The sequence below is a fragment of the Podarcis muralis genome, chromosome 15 (assembly GCF_964188315.1).
Source record: "Podarcis muralis chromosome 15, rPodMur119.hap1.1, whole genome shotgun sequence".
Classification (NCBI taxonomy): Eukaryota; Metazoa; Chordata; class Lepidosauria; order Squamata; family Lacertidae; genus Podarcis; species Podarcis muralis.
In genome coordinates this window covers 23,131,031-23,152,718 of record NC_135669.1, presented here as the reverse complement: position 1 = coordinate 23,152,718, position 21,688 = coordinate 23,131,031, and the positions used below count along the sequence as shown (strand labels likewise).

The window sequence follows — 21,688 nt, the reverse complement described above, 5'->3', positions numbered from 1 at the left end:
CTCCGGAACGAATTAAGTACTTAACCTGAGGTACCACTGTACTCTTATTTGCATCATGTCTTTGGTAATCCGCCCTGGAGATCTTAAACCTTAAGAGGCGAGGTACAAAAGATTACAAATAAATATCAAAATCTGCTTTCAAATCACAGTTCCCGAAGCCTTAGCCCTAACCACAGTTTGTTCGGCCCAATGCAAGCACAATGCTAAAGAGTTATGCATAAACAACAAGATTCAAGTCACATGAGTGACGGAAAGGATGAAAAATACAGGTGAGCAACCTGTTCCTAGTCTCTCGATCACAATCTGCAGATCAAGAACACTGTGTCTGACTCTGCACTGGGTTACTGAGTTCTAAATACATAATAAAGAATAGATTTCTTAGTCTTAGTTGCCATAAGACTCTTTGTTGTTTTTGCTAGAACGGACTAGCACAGCTACCCCTCTAGACATAAACAGATGGGCCGAAACATAGGACACAATCAGATGGCGATAAACCTGACCGAGACCCTCTTAAGAATATTAGGGGTGGGTGGGCAGGGGAAGGACCAGACCATATGAAAAATGAACACAATATTTTAGCTGCAGCTCAATCGTTTTTGTCTTTGTTTTATTGTTATAAAAAAGCGTACCTAGACATTCCATTGTTGCACCCATAACCCAGGTTCAAGGTGCCATTTAGCTCCTAGCTTTCGTATCTCAGTTTTTACACCGCATGGGACTTACACTTATTGGATCAGGAAGGCATATTGGCAGGTAAAATAGCACAGATCTCATCTGAAAATTCCAGTGTTTCAGGTAGCAGAACTAAGTATTTAATTCTCTGTCATCCATGGGGTTTTTTAAAATTGAATTTATTTAGCTAAAACTAAACTAAATATAATATGAAACACAAAACACTTATAGAACCAGTGCACTATACAGGATCCATCACAACCTCCTCAAAGATTAACAAGTTATAGGGATCATGTCACATACATGAAAGTTGCCAAATACCCATGACTGGCATTGTTGTGTGTTGGCCTGGTGCATAAGTGATAAAAGTTCTGCCAACTGGCATAAAATTATTGTGGTTCCTCTTTTCCCTGCACAAACCGGGTTTTACGTGTAATTTGCCCTGCTATTGCTGAACTCCAAATCCTTTTATACCACGCAAGTAAGTTTAGGGAATCCAAAAAGGGGCACTTTGTCTAGCTGCAGTTAACAAATGTGAAATCCAGTCCTTAGACTTGATATCCTTATGACCCTTAAACAAAGAAATAAAAAATAATTCTGGAGTAAATTCAATATTATCACTTGTAATGTTAATCAGTTCCTTATGTACATCAGACAATTGCTTTCAGTGCTGCATACCCTCCTGAACCCAGGGCCAATCGTGGAGGTCAAATGAGCCAATTGCACAGATATTAGGGTTGTCATACTAAACAAAAAAAAGCTCAACAACTTTGCCTTCCCAAAACTTTTCCATCCGAATTTTCACTTTTCGAAATATGGCAACCCTAACAGGTATCCTATATATTTGGTGTGTGATTTTTACTGCAATCTCTTTAATTTTAGCAAAAACTGTCTTCACATGGTTGCTTGACCACAATTGTCTCAATTCTGTCTTTAATTACATAACCCAGATCTTTCTCCCATGTTTTTCACACAAGAAAGCTGTCCCATTTGGATGTTTTCATAAAAAGATAAAACAATCCCTTTTCCCACTCAGATGGTGCAATAAGGCAGGATGTAGGATAGAGGTGTAGGGGCTGGGGGTCACAGGGGCCAAAACCCATTACTATTTCAGCTGCAGGGTCCCAGTCTCCAATGTACTTTTAGCATGAAAGGAGGTGAGTCAACCACCGAGGATTGGCTCCTGAGGTTACTCTGGAGAAGGCGCGGGGGAAGAACAATGAGGAGCTCTGTGCTCCAAAGCTAAGCATTTGCAAACAAGGTGCTTCATTTTCAAGAAAAAAGTGTTCAAGTCCTATTGTGTACAACTGAAGTTCAAGGAAAACAAAACTTAAGTCACTCCAAAAGAAGAGACTGGAGCACTCCAAATCCAATTGCCCATGTACATGCACAGAAAATAGATCTAGCCAAAAGACGACACATAGAAATCTGCATTGATTGTTGCAATGCATCCCTAATTATTATTATTGTATAGCCTTAGAAGGTTAGAATCAAAGAATCATAGAATTGAAGAGCTGGAAAGGAGCCTGAGGAACATCTAGTTGAGGAATATTCCCATACGAGGATTGAACTAGCAACCTTGGCGTTATCGGCACCATGTTTTAACAAGCTGAGCTATCCTGTTGTATAATCACAGAAGGGTGTGTGGCTGTGACTATCATGGAGCGACTGCACTTCTGAATTTTCCACTACGATGCAGGATCAGGAATGGGGGTGTAGGTGATTCCTTTGGAAGGGAATCAACTTGGAAGGGAATCATACCTTGGAAGTCGAAGGGAATCCGTTCCGGAAGTCCATTCAACTTCCAAAACATTCGGAAATGAAAACACGGCTTCTGATTGGCATTCAGGTGGAAGCATTCAGGTTCCAAAGAACGTTCGCAAACCAGAACAATCACTTCCGGGTTTGGAGCGTTCGGGAGCCAAAACATTCAACTTGCAAGGTGTTCAGGATCCAAGGTACAACTGTAATGCAGCAGGTAGGGACAATAAAAGTCTAGGACTTTCAGAGAAAAAAGGATTTCTTCCTTATCCTGCCATTTTGGTCAAGATATCTCTATTCCATCACCAGCTCCCTGGTGGGACAACAGAAACACTTTCAACTTGCAAACTGCCTTGAGAACAACAGATGGAGATGAAATGTTTAGCTATTTTGGGAGTCAGATGCGCAGAGATAAAGATGGGAAGGGAACTGAACTTCTGCCTGCTTTTTGTAGGATCCAGCTGCCCGTCCCAACCGCTGCCAACTTACTGGGTGGCCGTGAGCCAAGAATTCACCTCTCAAGCCTCAGTTTCCTGATCTGCATAATTAAAATAATAATTCACTCCTGCAGGGCTGGAGCAGTAATGAGATGGTGAAATAGGGTTATAAGGAACTAATTCTGTGTAATAACTAATTTTTTAACAGCTGTAAAGGGGGGGGGGCATTATCTAAACTAAGCAAAAGTTAATGTTTATAGAGCTTTCCCCCTTAATCAAGCCGTTTTTATGAGATGCCAAACAGATCCTGCTAGGAAGAAAATTGAATACTAGGAGGTTAAGGTCTGATTGTTCTTGGAAAAGGCCCATGGCTGACAAGACAGCAAATTGGGTTAAAATTAACTATGGTTCATGGCAAACACAGAAATCCATTTTCACTATGTTAACGAAGCTGGCTTCACAAACCACTTTAAATGTTGTTGCTGTTGTTGTTTTTAAAAAAGCTAAACAGGCCCAAGCTATTTTCTTTCCTCATTCAGTCTAAAACCACAAATAATCTAATCACACAGGATTGTTGTATCCAATGCCAGTCATTCTCAAAGTAGACCCCTTGATTAATGGACACGACTAAGTTAGGTTCATTAATTTCAACCTGTCTGCTTCAAGAATTCAGCTGAATGCAAGGCTTACTCTGCAAAGGCTAGAGCAGCTCACAATAACTGAAGCACAAAATATAGGTTTAAACAAACAAATTCACATCCACGCCGCACATTTGAACCACATTTAATGCACATTTACACACACACCCCAAGAATTTTGGGAACTGTAGTTTAGCCTTAACAGAGCTTCAATTGCCAGCACTCTCAATAAACTACAGCTTGCCCGCCATCTCCCTCTAAAACCCCAGGCCTAGAAGATTCCTGGGCCATGGGCTCAGTCCAGATAATTTAAAGGTGGAATCCAAATCGTCTGCCAAAAGCTCCCTACATCTCGATTGTGGGGTCACTGCAGTCTGAAGGAGAATGTCTCTCTCAAGTTCCAAATATCTCAGGAGGCAACACACCACAGTGACTTGGGAGCAGAGCTTTTAAAATTTTATCTGTTGTCTTTTCTGTGTTATTTGTTAGCTGTTTTTATTATATTTTGGACACTGCACTGAGACACAATACTGCTACCAAAAATAGCAAGACCAAGACAGGAAGTTAAGCTATGGAACTCACTCCCACAGTGACGGCCATGAATTTGGATGGCTTTAAAAGTGGCTCAGACAAATTCATGGAGGATAAGGTTGCGTGTCAAGGACCCCCAAGACACCCCTGGATAAAAACAGGTTCACACATCATTTTTGTTTTGGTTTTTGGCATAATTTTGGCCACAACTTTATTGAATTACAGTAAGTGAGTGGTTACTTAGGCATTGGTTAGCGACTATCTGTTCCCACTTGGAGGTAGGAACAGAACTGGCAACCACACCCGTGCAGAAGTCAGTAAGGGTAAGCAATTTTGGGGAGAGAATAAAGCTGGGTGCCAGGCTCACACCTCTCCCCAAATGCTCCCTGGGACTCTTGCGTGGCCCTAGCCCTTTGTCAGGGATACGGACAAAAGCATGGTGAGCCCCTGTATTCCTATAACGGAATACCCTTGCAGCAGCAGCATTGGAGGGGCAAGCACAGCCAACCACATCCCCTCCACCAACCAAAAAATTAACCAATGCCTAACCACAACCTTAGGGACGCGGGTGGCGCTGTGGGTTAAACCACAGAGCCTAGGACTTGCTGATCAGAAGGTTGGCGGTTTTAATCCCTGCGATGGGGTGAGCTCCCGTTGCTCGGTCCCTGCTCCTGCCAACCTAGCAGTTCGAAAGCACGTCAAAGTGCAAGTAGATAAATAGGTACCGCTCCGGCGGGAAGGTAAACGGCATTTCCGTGCCCTGCTCTGGTTCGCCAGAAGCGGCTTAGTCATGCTGGCCACATGACCCAGAAGCTGTACACCGGCTCCCTCGGCCAATAAAGCGAGATGAGCGCCGCAACCCCAGAGTCGGTCACGACTGGACCTAATGGTCAGGGGTCCCTTTACCTTTACCTTTAACCACAACTTTACAAGTTGTGACAATTTGCTATGCAGTAGGCAAAACCCAAATGGCACCAGCCAATCAGCCAAATGGTAAAATTCCTACCAGGCCCCTGCTCCAAAGCAGACGACCCCATGACAGGCATAGCAAACAAACCCTAAATAAAGGGAGGGTGGGCAGGTAATCCCATGTGTGCAGCGAAAAGAGGAAGCTCAACGCTGCGCACAGGGACCTATATAGCACCCCCGTCAATCAAATAAAATTGCAACAGTCAATTTTCCCCAGCAACATTGGAGGTGCCCATTCAATTCCGTGGCCATCCAAACTAACCCGCCCAGCAAACAGGGGATGTCATGGTTGCTCACACCGCAACACATGCTCTCCATGAAGGAGAACGTGCTCTATCAACAGCTACTAGCCAGGATGGCTGGAGGCAGGAACGAGTCTGAATACTAACTGCTGGAAGCCATAGGAGGGTAAAGTGCTCTTGTGCTCGGATCCTGATTTGCAGGTTTCCCACAGCCATCTGGTTAGCCACTGTGAGAACAGGATGCTAGACTAGATGGGTCACTGGCCTCATCCAGCAGGCTCTTCTATATTCTTATTCCAAATTGAAATGCCACATTCCCAGAGTGGTTTAACAATCAATCCCTCTTACCAGGGAACTCTGGGAACTGTAGATCTACAAGGGAAATAAAGGCCTCCTAACAACTGCTCAGAAAAACGAAGATCATGGCTACTGGTCCCATCACCTCCTGGCAAATAGAAGGGGAAGAAATGGAGGCAGTGAGAGATTTTACTTTCTTGGGCTCCATGATCACTGCAGATGATGACAGCAGCCACAAAATTAAAAGACGCCTGCTTCTTGGGAGAAAAGCAATGACAAACCTAGACAGCATCTTTAAAAACAGAGACATCACCTTGCCAACAAAGGTCCCTATAGTTAAAACCATGGTTTTCCCAGTAGTGATGTATGGAAGCGAGAGCTGGACCATAATGAAGGCTGATCGCCGAAGAGTTGATGCTTTTGAATTATGGTGCTGGAGGAGACTCTTGAGAGTCCCATGGACTACAAGAAGATCAAACCTATCCATTCTGAAGGAAATCAGCCCTGAGTGCTCACTGGAAGGACAGATCCTGAAGCTGAGACTCCAATACTTTGGCCACCTCATGAGAAGAGAAGACTCCCTGGAAAAGACCCTGATGTTGGGAAAGATGGAGGGCACAAGGAGAAGGGGACGACAGAGGACGAGATGGTTGGACAGTGTTCTTGAAGCTACAAACATGAGTCTGACCAAACTGCGGGAGGCAGTGGAAGACAGGAGTGCCTGGCGTGCTCTGGTCCATGGGGTCACGAAGAGTCGGACACGACTAAACGACTAAACAAACAACCGCTTGGCACCCATAACAAACGACAATTCTCAAGGTCCTTTTGAGAAAACCATGACAGTTTAAAGTGCTACGATGCTGCTTTAAATGAATAGTGCAGGTGGGCCCCAAAACATAAACGTGATGAGGGAGAATAAGCAAGAATCCTGTTTGATCTTGGAAAGCTATTAGCATTTCCGTGCAAACTCCCTTCATCCAAACAGCCCCAGGGGCACGGAGGAAAACACTTGGATATCCAGACAGCTGATGCAACACAACACATTGTTGACACAAGGTTACAATGACATATTCAGCCTGGCCATGAAATTTAGATAACCAGAACACTTCTGGGAATAACTGGGTTTTTTTAATAAAAAAAATACCCATCAATGTCGATATAAGGAGAAATCGTAATGCAGGGGACTGTAATGAGCTTTTGTTTTTATTTGGGTTTTAAAAGGCTGCCATTGTGTCTGCTTTTATTTGTGGGGTGGGAGGTAAATAAAAGCCATGTGACACGTAATAACTGTGGGAAGTTATCTGCCTGAAAGTAAATCCTCGGACAGATAAGCTTTCAATTTCTGCTAGCAGAAAGGGGTGTGTAGGTCTAAGTGGAGAACAAAGAAATAAAGAGGGCACAGGCAGGGCCCTGGCGATCCACCATTCTAAATGCAGGAGGCTATGGGAAGGGTTGTGGCTCAGCAGTGGGAACATCTGCTTCCTGGTTCGATCCCCATCGTCTCTATAAGAGAACCTTGTCCAAAATCCTGGACAAGTGCTGCCAGTCAGTGAAGGCAGTACTGAAGTAGGTGGATCCAGTGGATCTATTTTGGGAGGGCCCACAGCTCAGTGGAAAAGCATCTGCTTTGCCTGCAGAAGGTCCCAGATTCAATCCCCAGCATCTCCAGCTAGGACTGGGAATGTGCCCTCTCTGAAACCTTGGAAAGTCATGGCCTGGCAGTGCAGACCAGGCACAAGAAATCTTTGGCTCTCCCAACGTTTCTGAACTACAACTCCCATCATCCCTACCGCATCAGCCGAGCTTGCTGGAGCTGATGGGAGTTGCAGTCCAGCAACATCTGGAGGTAAAAGGTAAAGGGATCCCTGTCCATTAGGTCCAGTCGTGACCGACTCTGGGGTTGCAGCGCTCATCTCGCTTTATTGGCCGAGGGAGCCGGCGTACAGCTTCTGGGTCATGTGGCCAGCATAACTAAGCCGCTTCTGGCGAACCAGAGCAGTGCACGTAAACGCCGTTTACCTTCCCGTCAGAGTGGTACCTGTTTATCTACTTGCACTTTGACGTGCTTTTGAACTGCTAGGTAGGCAGGAGCAGGGACTGAGTAACAGGAGCTCACCCTGTCACAGGGATTCGAACCGCCGACCTTCTGATCGGCAAGTCCTAGGCTCTGTGGTTTAACCCACAGCGCCACCTGCGCCCCGTACATCTGGAGGAGATGGAGGCAAATTCATGGTGTGCTCGATGGACTAAGGCAGCTTCTTCCCATCTTCCTAGTTATCCAGCCACCCTACTTCTTGATTTTGCTGCCTACCTGGGACTGCAAAAATGGTAGGTGGGGTTGTGAAGCCTCTAGCAGGCTGGATCCCCAAGGCTCTTGGACGATGCTGATCTTGCAGGGGGAAATAGTGCTCCAAGAGTGCCAGTCTTGGACAATCGGTGGAGGGGGCTCATGCCTGCTCCCCCACTGACTGTCACCCCTATCTGACCTTGTCTTTGTAGCCTGATGAGGTTCTGTGGTAGGTGGTCAAATACACTATGGCTAAGGAAGTGTGCTAGATTCACACAGAATGCAAAGTCATAGTTATAGCAAGCCAAGGTTTGCAAGCCAACAGCAACAAACTATGGATTTAAGCTACACTTTGTTGCCAATAAACAAACCACAGTTAAGCCACTGGGAAAGGTTCACACATAATGCTAAGCCATTGTTTAATAAACCACAGTTCGGTATACCGTGATGACAACCCTGGCTTACAATTCAAGATCCCATGGGAAGGCTTAACTGTGGTTTGTTTATTGGCAACAAAGCACAGCTTAAATCCATAGTTTGTTGCTGTTGGCCTGCAAACCTTGGTTTACACAGAAGAAGAAAAATCAGAGCGCTTTAGAACAATCATCTATAAAACCACACATTTTTTAAAAAAACCATATAATGTTTTAAAATCAGAAAACCATATGTGTTTATGATTTAAAATCAGACTGGGGTCTGTTCTATATTCCACCACCATCTGTGTCACAGTAGGTGGGAATATGGGAGAGGGCCTTTTCCACTGAAGTGCCCCTGTGGAACTCCCTGCCCCAGGAGATTTCACTGAGCGGCATTTAAAATGACAAGTGAAAACTTCTCTGTTGCAGAGCATCTTTGGCCTGAATACCTTCTGAACCGCTATCCCCTCTGCTATTGGAAGTGAGTTGTTGCTGTCCTTTCAATCTGGCTACATTTCACTATTCTTTACAGGACTATTTTAAAAATAAAGTATGCAACAAAAACAGGAACCCCCAAAAGGAAGTGAAAGCAGAAGCAAAAATTGAAAACAATTGGATTGCCGTAGGCAAATGAAATAAGGTAGTATAAGAAATAGAAGAGAGGTAGCGCCTATATATTTTGAATCAGTTTTCAGAATTTCTCTGAAGGAAGTCCAGCAGGAGTTGAAATGTGTTGGATCAATAAACCTCTTTACGGTCTACTCTATAGTTCACAGTGGGGGTCACTTCTGCTTCCAGTTTCTGTTTTTATATCTATATATAAAAGATCTGTGAAACAAGGTGGAAAGAAGGAATATAAATGCAAACTAGTCCAACATGTGGACGCACGCCATCAACAAAAGGCCAATTTTTTTTAAATGGGAAGAGCCAAATAAGCACAATTTGGATAAAGTCGGGGAACGCCTTTAAGGAAGCATAACTGTGCTCTGAATGCTCCTTTTCTGTATCGCCTAAAAATAGTGGTTGCCATTTCTGAAAACGGATCCGGCAGCCTGTTAGAAATGCAAGTAACTCTTTGATTTCAGCACGGATAAGAACAGTCTTTCCACAAGGATGTTCTAACTCTTCTCCTTTCTAACACTTCGTACAAGTCCAGCACCCTCCCTCCCAAAACGAAACATGAGTCCTCTAATTCACTGGGGGGCGGGGAACTACACGTTCCTCCAATACAGGACCGGACAGAACATTTTTTTTCTGACGGAGGGCCAACTTCCCTTCTCAACAATCTTCCAGCAGCCACATCCCAATGCTGGAACCAAAAGTGGATGAAGCAAAGAATTGTAAATTTTACCTTTTACAGTGAGGTAGGTTCTACACACACACCCCTTCCCCTCTGTCCTTCCAGCAGACAAGCAAGAGGCATGATCAGAGTTCAAGGACAAAGTCCAGCCAGGCAAGAAGCCTCAAGGAAGGCACAAAGCAAGGCGACTGATAGCTGTGGCTGTGGACAGATGTGGAGAGTCCAGGGGGCCAGATGGAGAGGTTGGGAGGCCCATATTGGGGCCCCAGGGCCAGAGGTTCCCCACCTATGCTCTGGCCTGGCTGTTTTTAACAGGCCATACAGAATAGGGTGAGGCACCAGCCAGCAAACCATGGCTCCACCAATAGAGGTATAGTGAATCAGGCACAGACTTGAGAGATCAGGGATCAAAATCCCACTCAGCTGCGAAACTCACTGGGTGACCTTGGAGGCCGCTGCTCGCTGTCTTTCAGCCTGACCTACTGTCAGGGGCTCAGGAGCAGAGGCACAGGGGAGAGAGGAAATGGAGAGCGAAGGGGAAGAATCTGAGGGCAGCGGAGGGCAGAATGACAGTGACCCGAGAGATTCCATAAGCCTCTCCAGTGAATCAGAAGATTCCCAGAAGGGGGCGCCGATGGCCAGGGCAAGGGGGGTCCCAGGGGGGACACACCAGAAGCAGGGGGCCAGTGGAGACTCCCAAAGCAGTAGCTGGAAATCAGGACCAGCTTCCCCACCAGAGCGTAGTGGGGGGGAAGAGCCCCATAGGTCAGAGTCAGCGTCTCCTCCGGCAAGCAGGGAGGAGGAGTCAGACCCAGCTAGCATCCCCGAAGAGGGAAGCAGCGACAGGAGCAGTATAACGGTCAGAAGGAAGGTGGCAGGCTGGGCGCGCGCGCCCAGTTCAAATGTACAGGCGCGCGGGGCAGCAGAAAACCCGGATTGGGAACCAGGTCCTAAAGCTCGCCGGAGGGAGGGGGAAGACTCAGGGGACTCAGCGTCAGAAGAGTCTAGGAAGGGCAGGACCTCGGCGGACAAGCGGACCCAGAGGAGGAGGGAGCAGAGGAAGAGGTGGAGCAAGGCTAGGGTCTTAAACTGGTGTCTGGGGGGAGGAGACTCAGACGGAGCTTCGGCGGTCTAGGGTTTAAGACGTAGAGCTGCGCGCCGTGGCTGTAAAAGAGAAACTGAACTTCAATAAAGACTATTTTATATAACAACGGACTGGCGTTGGTCCTCTGTGAGCTGGGACCTGGGGCAGCTCTGACACCTACCATGCAGGGTTGTTGTGTGGGTAAAATGGAGGCAGGGGGTGAAGAAGTCTGCACACCACTTTGGAGGAAAGGGAGATCCAAATGTCATAATGAAAATACAGGCTTTTTAACCTCATTCCCCGGAACAGCAAGACAGGCCTTCGGAACTCAGCTGCTCAGTACCATTTCCCTGTGTCTTGTTCGTGAGACAGACAGACAGACAGACAGAGAGAATATCATAGAATTGTAGAGTTGGAAGGGCCCTGAGGGTCATCTAGTCCAACCCCCTGCAAGGCATGCTGTGTTAACGATGCAGAAGAGGAGGTTAAGGAGTCCCTTGGCTGCATCTCAAGGCATAGAACCATGTGTTTTAGGGGACTGGCCATAGGTCAGAGGCAGATCCTCTGCTCTGCTTGCAGAAGGTCCCAGGATCAGGACTGGGAGGAAGACCTGTCTGAAGTCCCAGAGAGCTGCTGCCAATCAGTGTAGACAATGATGGGGTAGATGGACCAACCCTCTGACACGGTGTTAGGCAGCTTCCCTTGTGGAAAGGGCCCTAGCTCAGTGCTAGAACACCTGCCTTGCAAGGAGAAGGTTCCAGGTTCAATCCATGCCATCTCCAGTTATGTTCTCAAGCCACAAACCCTGAACAGGGGCTGCCTGTCAGTGCTGAGCTAGGTGGACCCACAGTCAGACATGAAATAAGGCGGCTTCCTATGTTCTTTTGTGCATGTTTTGGAGCGGGGTTGTACCTTGAGATCAGAGGTTACGATGGAGGCCAGATGAAAAATCTCTATCAGTGTTTCCCAAACTTGGGTCTCCAGCTGTTTTTGGACTACAATTCACATCATCCCTGACAACTGGTCCTGCTAGTTAGGGATGATGGGAGTTGTAGTCCAACAATAGCTGGAGACTACAGTAGTACCTTGGGTTAAGAACTTAAATTCGTTCCAGAGGTCCGTTCTTAACCTGAAACTGTTCTTAACCTGAAGTACCTCTTTAGCTAATGGGGCCTCCTACTGCCGCTGCGCCGCCATCACACGGTTTCTGTTCTCATCCTGAAGCAAAGTTCTTAACCCGAGGTACTATTTCTGGGTTAGTGGAGTCTGTAACCTGAAGTGTCTGTAACCTGAGGTACCACTGTATTTGGTACCCAGAAACCTATCACTACTCTCCGGCCTAAAGTGATCAAATACGCAACCTGCACCTGTTTATTATCAGGTATGCAACTTGATGCATTTGAGATATTTCATGTTCAGAGGAATGTGGTATTATCCTCTTACACACCTTCCCCTGTGGGAAATCATTCAAAGAGGGTCTGGTTTGTTTGTTTTTTATTTAAACTCTTTTATCCTGTTCTTCAGTTGGGGGAGGGAGGTTCCCAGAACAGCTTACCAATGTCAGTGATAAAACGGTCCCCACCCTCAGGGCTTACAACCAAAAGCACAACACAAAAGGAAAAGGGATTTGGAGGGAAGAGGAGAAAGGGAAACTCAAAAGCAAAAAAAAAAAAAGAAAGAAAGAAAGAATTGTTTTCTCTGAAAGGACTCAGTATGAGATGCCTGCTGCCATCCCAGGTTTTCAAACAGGCAAAACAATAAGATGTTTGAACAATCAAAATCCAGAAATTGCTACCCCAGGGCTTTTTTCTCCTGAAGTAACTCCCCCCCCCCCCCCCCCGCTTACATGCATAAGCAACAGCAAGGTGTGTCAGACCCACTCCTGAGACAACTGTCTTAAGTTAAGTCACAGGTGTGTTTCTCTTGTTCCCAGGGGGGATGTGCCAATTAAGCTCTACCAGAATTTAAGATGAGAATTAAACCTCTAATTTGGATGGATCTCAGAAAGAGTAGCCTGTGACAAAAAGGTGAAAGGCACTGTAAACAGCTGCTCGCCTATGGCGATGCAGAACTGCCATCAGGTGACCATGAAAGGAGGTCTTGCAAAAGTTGGATATCATTCTTTCCTTCCTTCCATCGACCATAAACAAACAAAAAGGGCTGTGTCACAATGTTGGACTAGTTAACTAATTTGCAAAGCTAACCTGAGTTGCACCAATTCCTTGTCATTTTTCCCAGAGCAAAAAACAACAGGGACAACCTGAATTCCAGTCTGACGCTTTTAAACTTTTGGGAGGGAGAAGGTTGCAAGATGAGCAAATAAAAAATAAAAAAATAAAAATGACAGTGTGGTCCAAGGTTGCCCAAAATCTGGCCTCCTGCCCGAGCAGCGGCTGAAAAGCTGCTGCAGCGCTCCGTTCCCCGCACTGCATTGTTTGCATCTGACACGGAACGATTCCAAAGAAGAAATATTTACAGTTCGATTCCCACCAGTTACGCGTGTGATACAACAACCACCAACCACCCTTGCAACTGGACCCGCGAGTCACCTGAGTCGCAAACCTCCCCCCGCCACACAAAAAAAGCAAAGAGAGAGATCGCCTAAGAGCCAGGAAGCCCAGAGCCCCTGATCCATTTGAGGAGGGGGATGCGGAGTATGATGGTGGGGAGAGGAAGAGGCAGGGCGAACTGAAGGGCGCCCACTACCCAATTTAAAACCGCGCGTGGCTCAAAGGCGGCGGGGAACGAAGGAACATTGGACTGAGAACTGCGTGCATTCCAACCAGACAGCGCCGCGCAAAGAGGGGGGGGGGGGCATAACAAAAGCTCCTTTTGCAAAGAGGGGGTGGAGTGGAGGATGTTGCAAAGAAAACGCAAGGACCTGGAAGCAGAGCGCGCGCCCCCTCCCCGCTCCAAATTCCGCGCGATGCTAGCTGGCTGGCTGGCTTGCCAAATCGGGTGGGAGCCTTGATGGAGAGATGCCAGAAGGTGGCCCCAAAGGTGCCCGCTCACCTGTCCGTACACCTTCATGGACTCCTGCTGCTGGGCGGCGGCGTTGGCGCTCCGCTTGCTCCGCAGCATCTCGCCCGGCGTCGGCTGCCTGACTGTGCCATCGGGACTGCTCGCCCGCAGCACCTCGAAGCCCCGGTCCTGGGCTCGGGATGTGAAAGCGGCGTGCAGCCGCAAGGTCCTGCCGGCGGACTCGGCCGGCCGGAGGCTGCAAGCGGAGAGCAGGAGGAGGAGGAGAGCGAGACGCGGCGGCGGCATCGCCAGCCGGGCGGCCGTTTCCCGGAGCGGAGAGCGCGGCTCCCCGGCGCGGCTTCTCCCTGTCGCCATGTTCGCTGCCTCCGCGCTCCGCCGGCTTGGCGAGCTGCAAAGTGGGGCGCCGCCGCCAGGACAGAATGTGCAATAGGATTGCAAAGCCGGGAAACCCGGTGGCGGCGGGGAAGGGGGGGGTGGCGAGGGAGCAACAGCAGCGAGCAGATTCAGGCCAGCTGCAGGCAGCTCGGCTCCGGCGCGCGCCAAGGGCCCGGGGCTGCACGCGCCGCTTCCCGGGGCATTGCAACCCTTCCTTGCCTTTTGCGCGGTGCGGGGCAAAGCAGCGAGCGAGCGCGTGCGTGGCGAAATTATCCGCTTGGTTGTTGTTGTTGTTTGTATTTGCATTCGCAGCCTCTGGCTTGCACCAGCCGGCCACGGTGTGCGGGTGCAAGTCACGTGTCATCCCCCACCCCCACAAAACACACGCACGCACGCACGCTTTTCTCCATAATCTTCTTTGCCTGCTCCTGGCTTTGACCTCCCAGAAGTACAGCAGCAGGACCTTAAAAGCGAAAGGGCTTTCGCGAATTAAAAAAAAAAAAGTCAATAACATCGCCTTTATTTGTTGCGCCCCGCGCAGAAATGTTTTCTTTGCAAGCGCAAAAAGAAGAACCTGGAGCCTTGGAAAGGTTTCTCCGGGTTCCCTGCGGTGTGTGTGTTTTTGTGCGTGCACGTGTGTGTTTCAAAGCACCTTTAGAGCTTTACAGAAGAGTCCATGGTCTCATGTGACAAGCGCTTTTCTGAAGCTACTCAGGGGTATAAATGAAGGCAGCGGCCTGATCCAGCCGGCTCTTCTTCCTTTACTTTCTTATGTTGTAAAACGAAAGCGGGTAAGCTCAGCATACTAAATATGCTGGAGCTGGAAGATGCATCTGTTTTGCTGTAGAGTTATGTTTACTTATTCAATATCTGTATCTATTTACTTACTGCATTTATATCCCACCTTTTCAGTAAGGAACTCATAGTAATGCGTGCACAGATCCACCTATTCATTTCATCCCTTTGAGATAATTTAGGCAGAGAGAGGCAGCTACTGGCCCAAGGACACCTAGTCAGCTACACAGCCCAGTGGGGATTCAAACCATGTTCTCCCAAGTCCTAGTCTGGCACTCTAACTACTACACCACACTGGCCCTCTTAAGTAGTGAGGAGGAGCACTCATGGGAAAGGTGGTGATCTGACTACACATAGATCACAGGGGTGGCTAACCTGTGACTCTAGCTCCCATCATACCTGACCATTGGCCATGCAAGCTGGGGCTGGTGGGATTTGGAGTCCAGGCACATCTAGCTAACCATAGGTTAGCCACCCTGGTACAAAATGACGTTCTGCTACTGTGTGCTTAGTGTTTCCATTTCCTTTAGAGGCGGTTCACACATACCTGATCACCGCTTCTCCCATCTTCCTTGCTCCATCTTTTCAGTTTTCACTGGTGCTGCAGCATCCAGTTCCCTTGGACCGTTCGCCAGGCTCCTAAATTGCCACATTCCATAGCTGGTTCCTTCCCCCCATGTGCTTAGAATCTTGGGGGAGCATTCCATGATGTCACAACTGCTCAGCCAATGCGGTGTCCTGTATACAAGAGGCAGGCAATAGGGAGGGGACTGTTAGTCTCGTTTGTCATCACAAGACACTCTGTAAAGATTTCTCTGATGTTCTAATGCAAGGGCTGCCCACTTATTTAGACTGCTGGGCACATTTGGACTTTTGAGCCAGTGCCATGGGCACACACACACACACACTTCTTGATGTCTCCTCCACCACCAAATCACACATTGCTTTCCCAAGGGATCTGGAGAGCACTGAAAAGCACATGGAAGTGAAAGAGGCAAGTGGGAATGAGCATCATTCTTCCAACTTCCTACTTCCATTCTCTTATGTTATTTTTCAGGAAGAAGGTAACCACCCTCACTTCATGACCAAAGGAGCAGTGGCTGGCAGGGAGATACTGATAACACCAAGGTTGCTGGTTCGGTCCCTGTAAGGGACAGTTAAATATTCCTGCACTGTGGAGGGTTGGACTAGATCAGGCATCCCCAAATTGGCCCACCAGATGTTTTGGGACTACAACTCCCATCATCCCTGACCACTGGTCCTGTTAGCTAGAGGTGATGGAGGGCTGAGTTTGCCTATGCCTGCCTTAAATCCTAAAGCAGTGTTTCCCAAACTTAGGTCTCCAGCTGTTTTGGGACTACAATTCCCATCATCCCTAGCTAACAGGACCAGTGGTTGGGGATGATCGGAATTGTAGTCAGAAAACATCTGGAGGGCCAAGTTTGGGGGTGCCTGGACTAGATGGTCCTCAGGGTCCCTTGCAACTCCACAATTCTATGATTCTATGTACACCAGGGGCAGACCTCAAGGACACCGTTGCACCCATAAGGGCCACATAGGTGACCCCTGTCCTAATGGGTGGTTTGGTTGATGTTACAAGAACAGGACCTGAGCCAGAGTGGGAGAAGGCAGTGTAGTGTAGTGGTTAGAGTGTTGGGCTAGGACCTGAGGGACTAGTTTGAATCCCTGCTCAGATACGAAGCTTACAGGGTGACCTTGGGCCAATCACAGTATCTCGGCTTAACCTAGGGTTGTTGTGGGGATAAAATGGGGTTGCCTCCTTGGAAGGAAGATGGGATTTAAATGGGAAAAGTAAATAAATCCAGCAAACATTCCCAGGATCCTTTGGGTGGCCCAAACTCTTGTCAAACACATCCTGCCATGCCTCTTTCTCCTGATGCTTGCATGAGCCAGGTCAGACCTTCTGCGGGATGATATATGATAATATATGGCCAATTCTCCCCTGACAACGGGAAGATGGATTTTCTGACCTTTGAGGTCTTTTCCTCCGTCTCTGGGCTTTGTATGATAAATGGCTAGAATGAAGCACTCGGCTTCTCCTAGGGTTAGAGGCAAAGAGGAATGTGATTGAGTCTCCCTGTGCAGGTGGCAGGGGCCCATTATGGAATATTAAAGCTATGCTAAATATTCTCGTCCCCATCAACCTCTTTTCCTACTGCTCTCAAAAATGCTCAGAGGGTTGATCTTGATGCCAAGGGTGTCATGATGAAAGGGAAAGCACTTTTGCTGAGCTAGCAAATAAAAAGGGGGGGCTCTCCTGTGCTCTTCCTTTCCCCCCACCATATTTACTTGGGAGAGTCGAGGAAGGGCAGGAGACTTGATGTTATTTTATTTCACTTTTAATTAGTATACCACCTTTCTATATTACTATTCACAAGGCAGTTTACAGCAACAAAATATACAACAAAAGAACACACACCTTATCATCTTTGACCCGTTGGAGAAGGATCTGAAATATTCTCCTTGAAGCTTGAATATGTTTCATTCTGGATTGTTTCAGTTGATGTTTTGATGTGTTGTAAACCGCTTTGAGATTCTTCCTTTAAAATATAAGGCGGTATAGAAATAATCTGATCCAGTACAGAAAGTCATAATAAAACATCTGTACATCGACACATTGATCTTAAAGCCAGACCATCCCTACTATTGGACTGGTGTTTATCTTGCTGAGGCCATTCCCTGTGATCTGCTTTATACTTCCAAATCTAGTTAGCATCCTTTTTCTTTCTTTTTAACTGATTGAGTGAACTGCAATTATGTACCTTTCAGCTGTTCTGACTCAATCAGTGAGAAATGTTTCTCCAGAGAGTATTTAAGGGTCGTGATATTAAGGAGGGTATGAAATTGTTTCTCCTTACGAGATTTCTACAGTACAAGCTTCAGTTGGAAGGCAGTGCTGGATAGGATTACCAGTAATTTTAGAATGAATGATTTTAGAGTGTTGTTTATGCTGTTCTTTTGTACTGTTTTATTGTTGTTAGCCGCCCTGAGCCCGGATAAGGCTGGGGAGGGCGGGATATAAATAAAATTTACTATTATTACTATTATTATTATTATTAGGAATGGGACAGGGTGAGGGAAGAAACCCTGATTGCAGCAAGATTTTTGCTAATTGACCTTATAGAAGGGTTGATCATATTCTGTGATCATGGCAGAGGAGAGCTTCATTGAAGATCCCCAAAGATTTAAAAAAGCTGTTCTAGCACAGCACAGAATTGTGTGGTGGAATCCTGAACTGTTTAACACTTTAGATTTCAGATCAGGGTGGGTGATGATAATGATGATGATGATTAGGCAAGTATTACTTTCTGTGGGTTAAACCACAGAGCCTAGGGCTTGCCGATCAGAAGGTCGGCGGTTCAAATCCCCGCAACGGGATGAGCTCCCGTTGCTCGGTCTCTGCTCCTGCCAACCTAGCAGTTTGAAAGCACGTCAAAGTGCAAGTAGATAAATAGCTACCGCTCCGGCGGGAAGGTAAACAGCCAATCTCTCACCCAAACCTACCCCCCAGGACTGCCATGAGAATAAAACAAACCTCATGCATGATGAAATGAGTTTGTTAGAAGACGTAGATAAAATTTTAGAGGATTTACTATAGAATCAATGTAATTAAATAAACAGCTTTCTCAACTGAAAATTTATAAACAAATATTTATATCACATTTTTTACATGTGCTCAAAGCAATTCCAATCCATAATCTCAGTAATCCTTACAACAAACCTGCAAGGTCGGCCAGTATTATGCTATATTACTTTGGCATATTGTAGACTGACAGACAGATAGATAGATAAACCAGGTTCCTGCTTTAAGTTGTTTGTTTGTTTGCTCCCAACAGTAAGTGTATGGTTTTCATTTGGCTCTATATAGGGCTTTCTGTTTCTATTTTTTGTCTATTGCATTTTTCTGCTTTGGGTTTGATCGTTGTCGTTAACTCTTCCTGCAAGGAGCGCAAGGTGACATAATATGATTTTCCCTGTCTCTGTTTTATTCTCACAACAACCCTGTGAAGTAGTTTAAGCCAAGAGACAGTGACTAGCCCAAGGCTGTGAAGTGAGCTTCATAGCTCAGAGGGGATTTGAACCCTAGTCTCCCAGGTCCTAGACCTAGTTCAACACCCTAATTCATTTATTAAATTTATATTCCGCCCAGCTTTGGATCATAGCTGATGCCTTTAACTGCTGTGTTGCACCAGCCCTAGTTCACTGCAACAACTGACTCCGCTGAGAAGTGGTTTCCCACAAAGGAGCAAAGTGAACCCAAAGTGAACCAAACGTGCTAGTTCCACTCCGCCCCTGCGCTTGAAAGAAATGCTTAATGCATTGCTACCAGCTTCTCCATCCTATAGCTTATAGGCAGAGAGGGAAACACATTAGAATTTATCTTGCATCTGGAACCCATCAGCAAGGAACAGCATGAACTCCGAACACTTAGGTAACAAGACTTAAAAAAAGAAGAAGTCCCTTGCCACATTGCTTCATAAAGAGAGAGAGAGAGATTGAAAACTCAAGGAGTAGTTTAAAACCTTCCAGCAAACGAGAAGTGTGTTGACATGGAATTCCCTTTTCCAGGGGTGTGGGTTGCATTTCCGACCCGTAGACGCACTAGTGTAACATATTTTTTTGTTAAAGCAATTGCAACAAATCTTTTCTGCAAAGAACAGACAGAGCTGATTACCTTTTCCGCTGGCTACGAAGAGGCCTTATACAGAGTCAGCGTTTTGTCCAAACAAGCTGATGGGATCAGCAGGACCCAACATTTGCCACACTGAATTTTGCCTAAAGCAAAACAACAAGGAAGATTTGTCCCTTCCAGGTTTTACTTCCTTACTTACTTACCAGTATTTACTTACTTACTGACTTAAACAAGAACATACACTTCAATAATGTGCAGGGACCAAGCAAAGCAAAAGAATGAAAAACAAGCGAACAGAAAGAAAACTAAAAATAAACATAGGCAAACAAAGTACAAATTTAGCTTTCTGAAGCGAAAAACACCTGACAAATTTTGAGACAAACAAAAAAATTAAAGGGGGAGGAGGAGGAAAGGGAAGTTTTGATAAAGACTATGAATATTTCCAAGAGGCAAAGATGGCCAAAAGCTGCAATCCTTTCAGCTCTTACCTGGGAGTAAATTTCTCTGAATTCTATGGAGCTTCTGAGTAGACATGTGTAGGATTGCGCTGTTAAGAACATTTTGGTTCCCGAGTCTGCGTATTTTTTGGGAAATCACAAGTTAGGTAGGTTTGCCTTTAAATGAATTGAATTTCTTCCCCACCCCTGACACACATTGGCCTCTGGACAAATAAAAATGGTGATTAGCTGGGGTCTCGCCAGCCATATGTTTTGCAGAGTCCCCAGCCACCCTGTATGCAAATGGTGTTGTTGTTTTTCTTTAATGGTCAAGCAGCAGGAAATCTGTAGGCCAGTGCAGAAGACCCAGAGCTCAGGTGCAAGGGTCACCCTTTATTTCCATCCATGACATTAGTCGCTTGTGATTTCCATAGAGGCTGCCGTAACTTGTAAAATATATTTTTGTGTGACTAGTTGAGCCAGAATGATGGATGGGGATGTGCATTCCTTCAAAAGCAATCCTGCGGTTCTTAAACCAGCAAAGATATGGAAGACCACCTGTGCGCATCCATCTCCTTTGCTAGATTGGAGCCCTCGTTTTGTGGGGACCGCGAGTCAAAGCTTATGCTTGGAGGCTGCTGTAAGCAGTCTTACATTCTGCATATCATTATATCTGCTTCCCGCAAAGAATCGGGGGAATGTGTGTGTGTGCTGAGAATTCTCTGCCAACGTTTCCCAATCCACAGGTAAAAGGGAATAGCTGTCTAGCCAAGTCTGCAGTGGATAAAAAAGGTAAAGGTACCCCTGCCCGTACGGGCCAGTCTTGACAGACTCTAGGGTTGTGTGCCCATCTCACTCAAGAGGCCGGGGGCCAGCGCTGTCCGCAGACACTTCCGGGTCACGTGGCCAGCGTGACATCGCTGCTCTGGCGAGCCAGAGCCGCACACGGAACGCCGTTTACCTTCCCGCTAGTAAGCGGTCCCTATTTATCTACTTGCACCCGGGGGTGCTTTCGAACTGCTAGGTTGGCAGGCGCTGGGACCGAAGAACGGGAGCGCACCCCGCCACGGGGATTCGAACCGCCGACCTTTCGATCGGCAAGCCCTAGGCGCTGAGGCTTTTACCCACAGCGCCACCCACGTCCCACGCTGCAGTGGATACATGCAGCCAAAAAAAAAAGGCCAGTTTCCCGATGTGGAGTTAGGTGGGGGGATGATACCTAGGAAGGAAGCCTGTTTGAGCCTTTTTTGAGTGGCCTTCTCATTCTTATTGGAGCAATTAGCAGGCACTTTTCTTAAAGTGCCAAATCTCATGAGGTGGGCACACAAAAAACGAGCCAGGCAGGTCACCGCTTAATCGTTTCCCATTTCCGCACAGTCCAGCCAAGTTTTCTCGGCTTGTATGTAATCCACTGGGCTGAATTGTTTCCTGCAGGTCTTGGATCTTATTGTTAAGAACACCATAGAGCTGCAGTAAATCCGCTTCTGGTGTCAGGCAAGGGGAAGTAATCTCCCGGGGAGGGCAGAGCACAGCATTAAGAGTTGCAAAATTAAAAGATGGACTTTGGCAGGGACAGGGAGACAAATCCTAAATGGCCTTTGTAAGTTACTTCTGGTTGGTTTGTTGCTTTGCCTTTGGCAGCGTGTAAACACCCTTTGGCAGACACCCCCTAACAATGCCCCCCGTCAAATAAAAAAACCCTATCATTTACCATTTATGTAGCACATTTTATACTTTGCAGTTGTGCTCTCCCTGTCCTCATATGGCTTTGTTAAGTACATCGTAGTAATTTCCTCTGCATATATGGGAAA

The 21,688-nt window shown here is 46.7% G+C and overlaps 1 protein-coding gene across 1 annotated transcript in view; it reads right to left on the bottom strand.

The window, feature by feature from the left end:
• The window catches only part of SORL1 (sortilin related receptor 1), a 110,794-nt gene extending 96,740 nt beyond the window's left edge, over positions 1-14,054 (bottom strand). Inside the window, exon 1 of the mRNA XM_028707291.2 lies at positions 13,647-14,054. Coding sequence (XP_028563124.2) covers positions 13,647-13,970 — 324 coding nt within the window. The 5' untranslated portion in view covers positions 13,971-14,054. The remainder of the gene's footprint in view (positions 1-13,646) is intronic.
• Between the last annotated feature and the right edge of the window lie 7,634 nt (positions 14,055-21,688).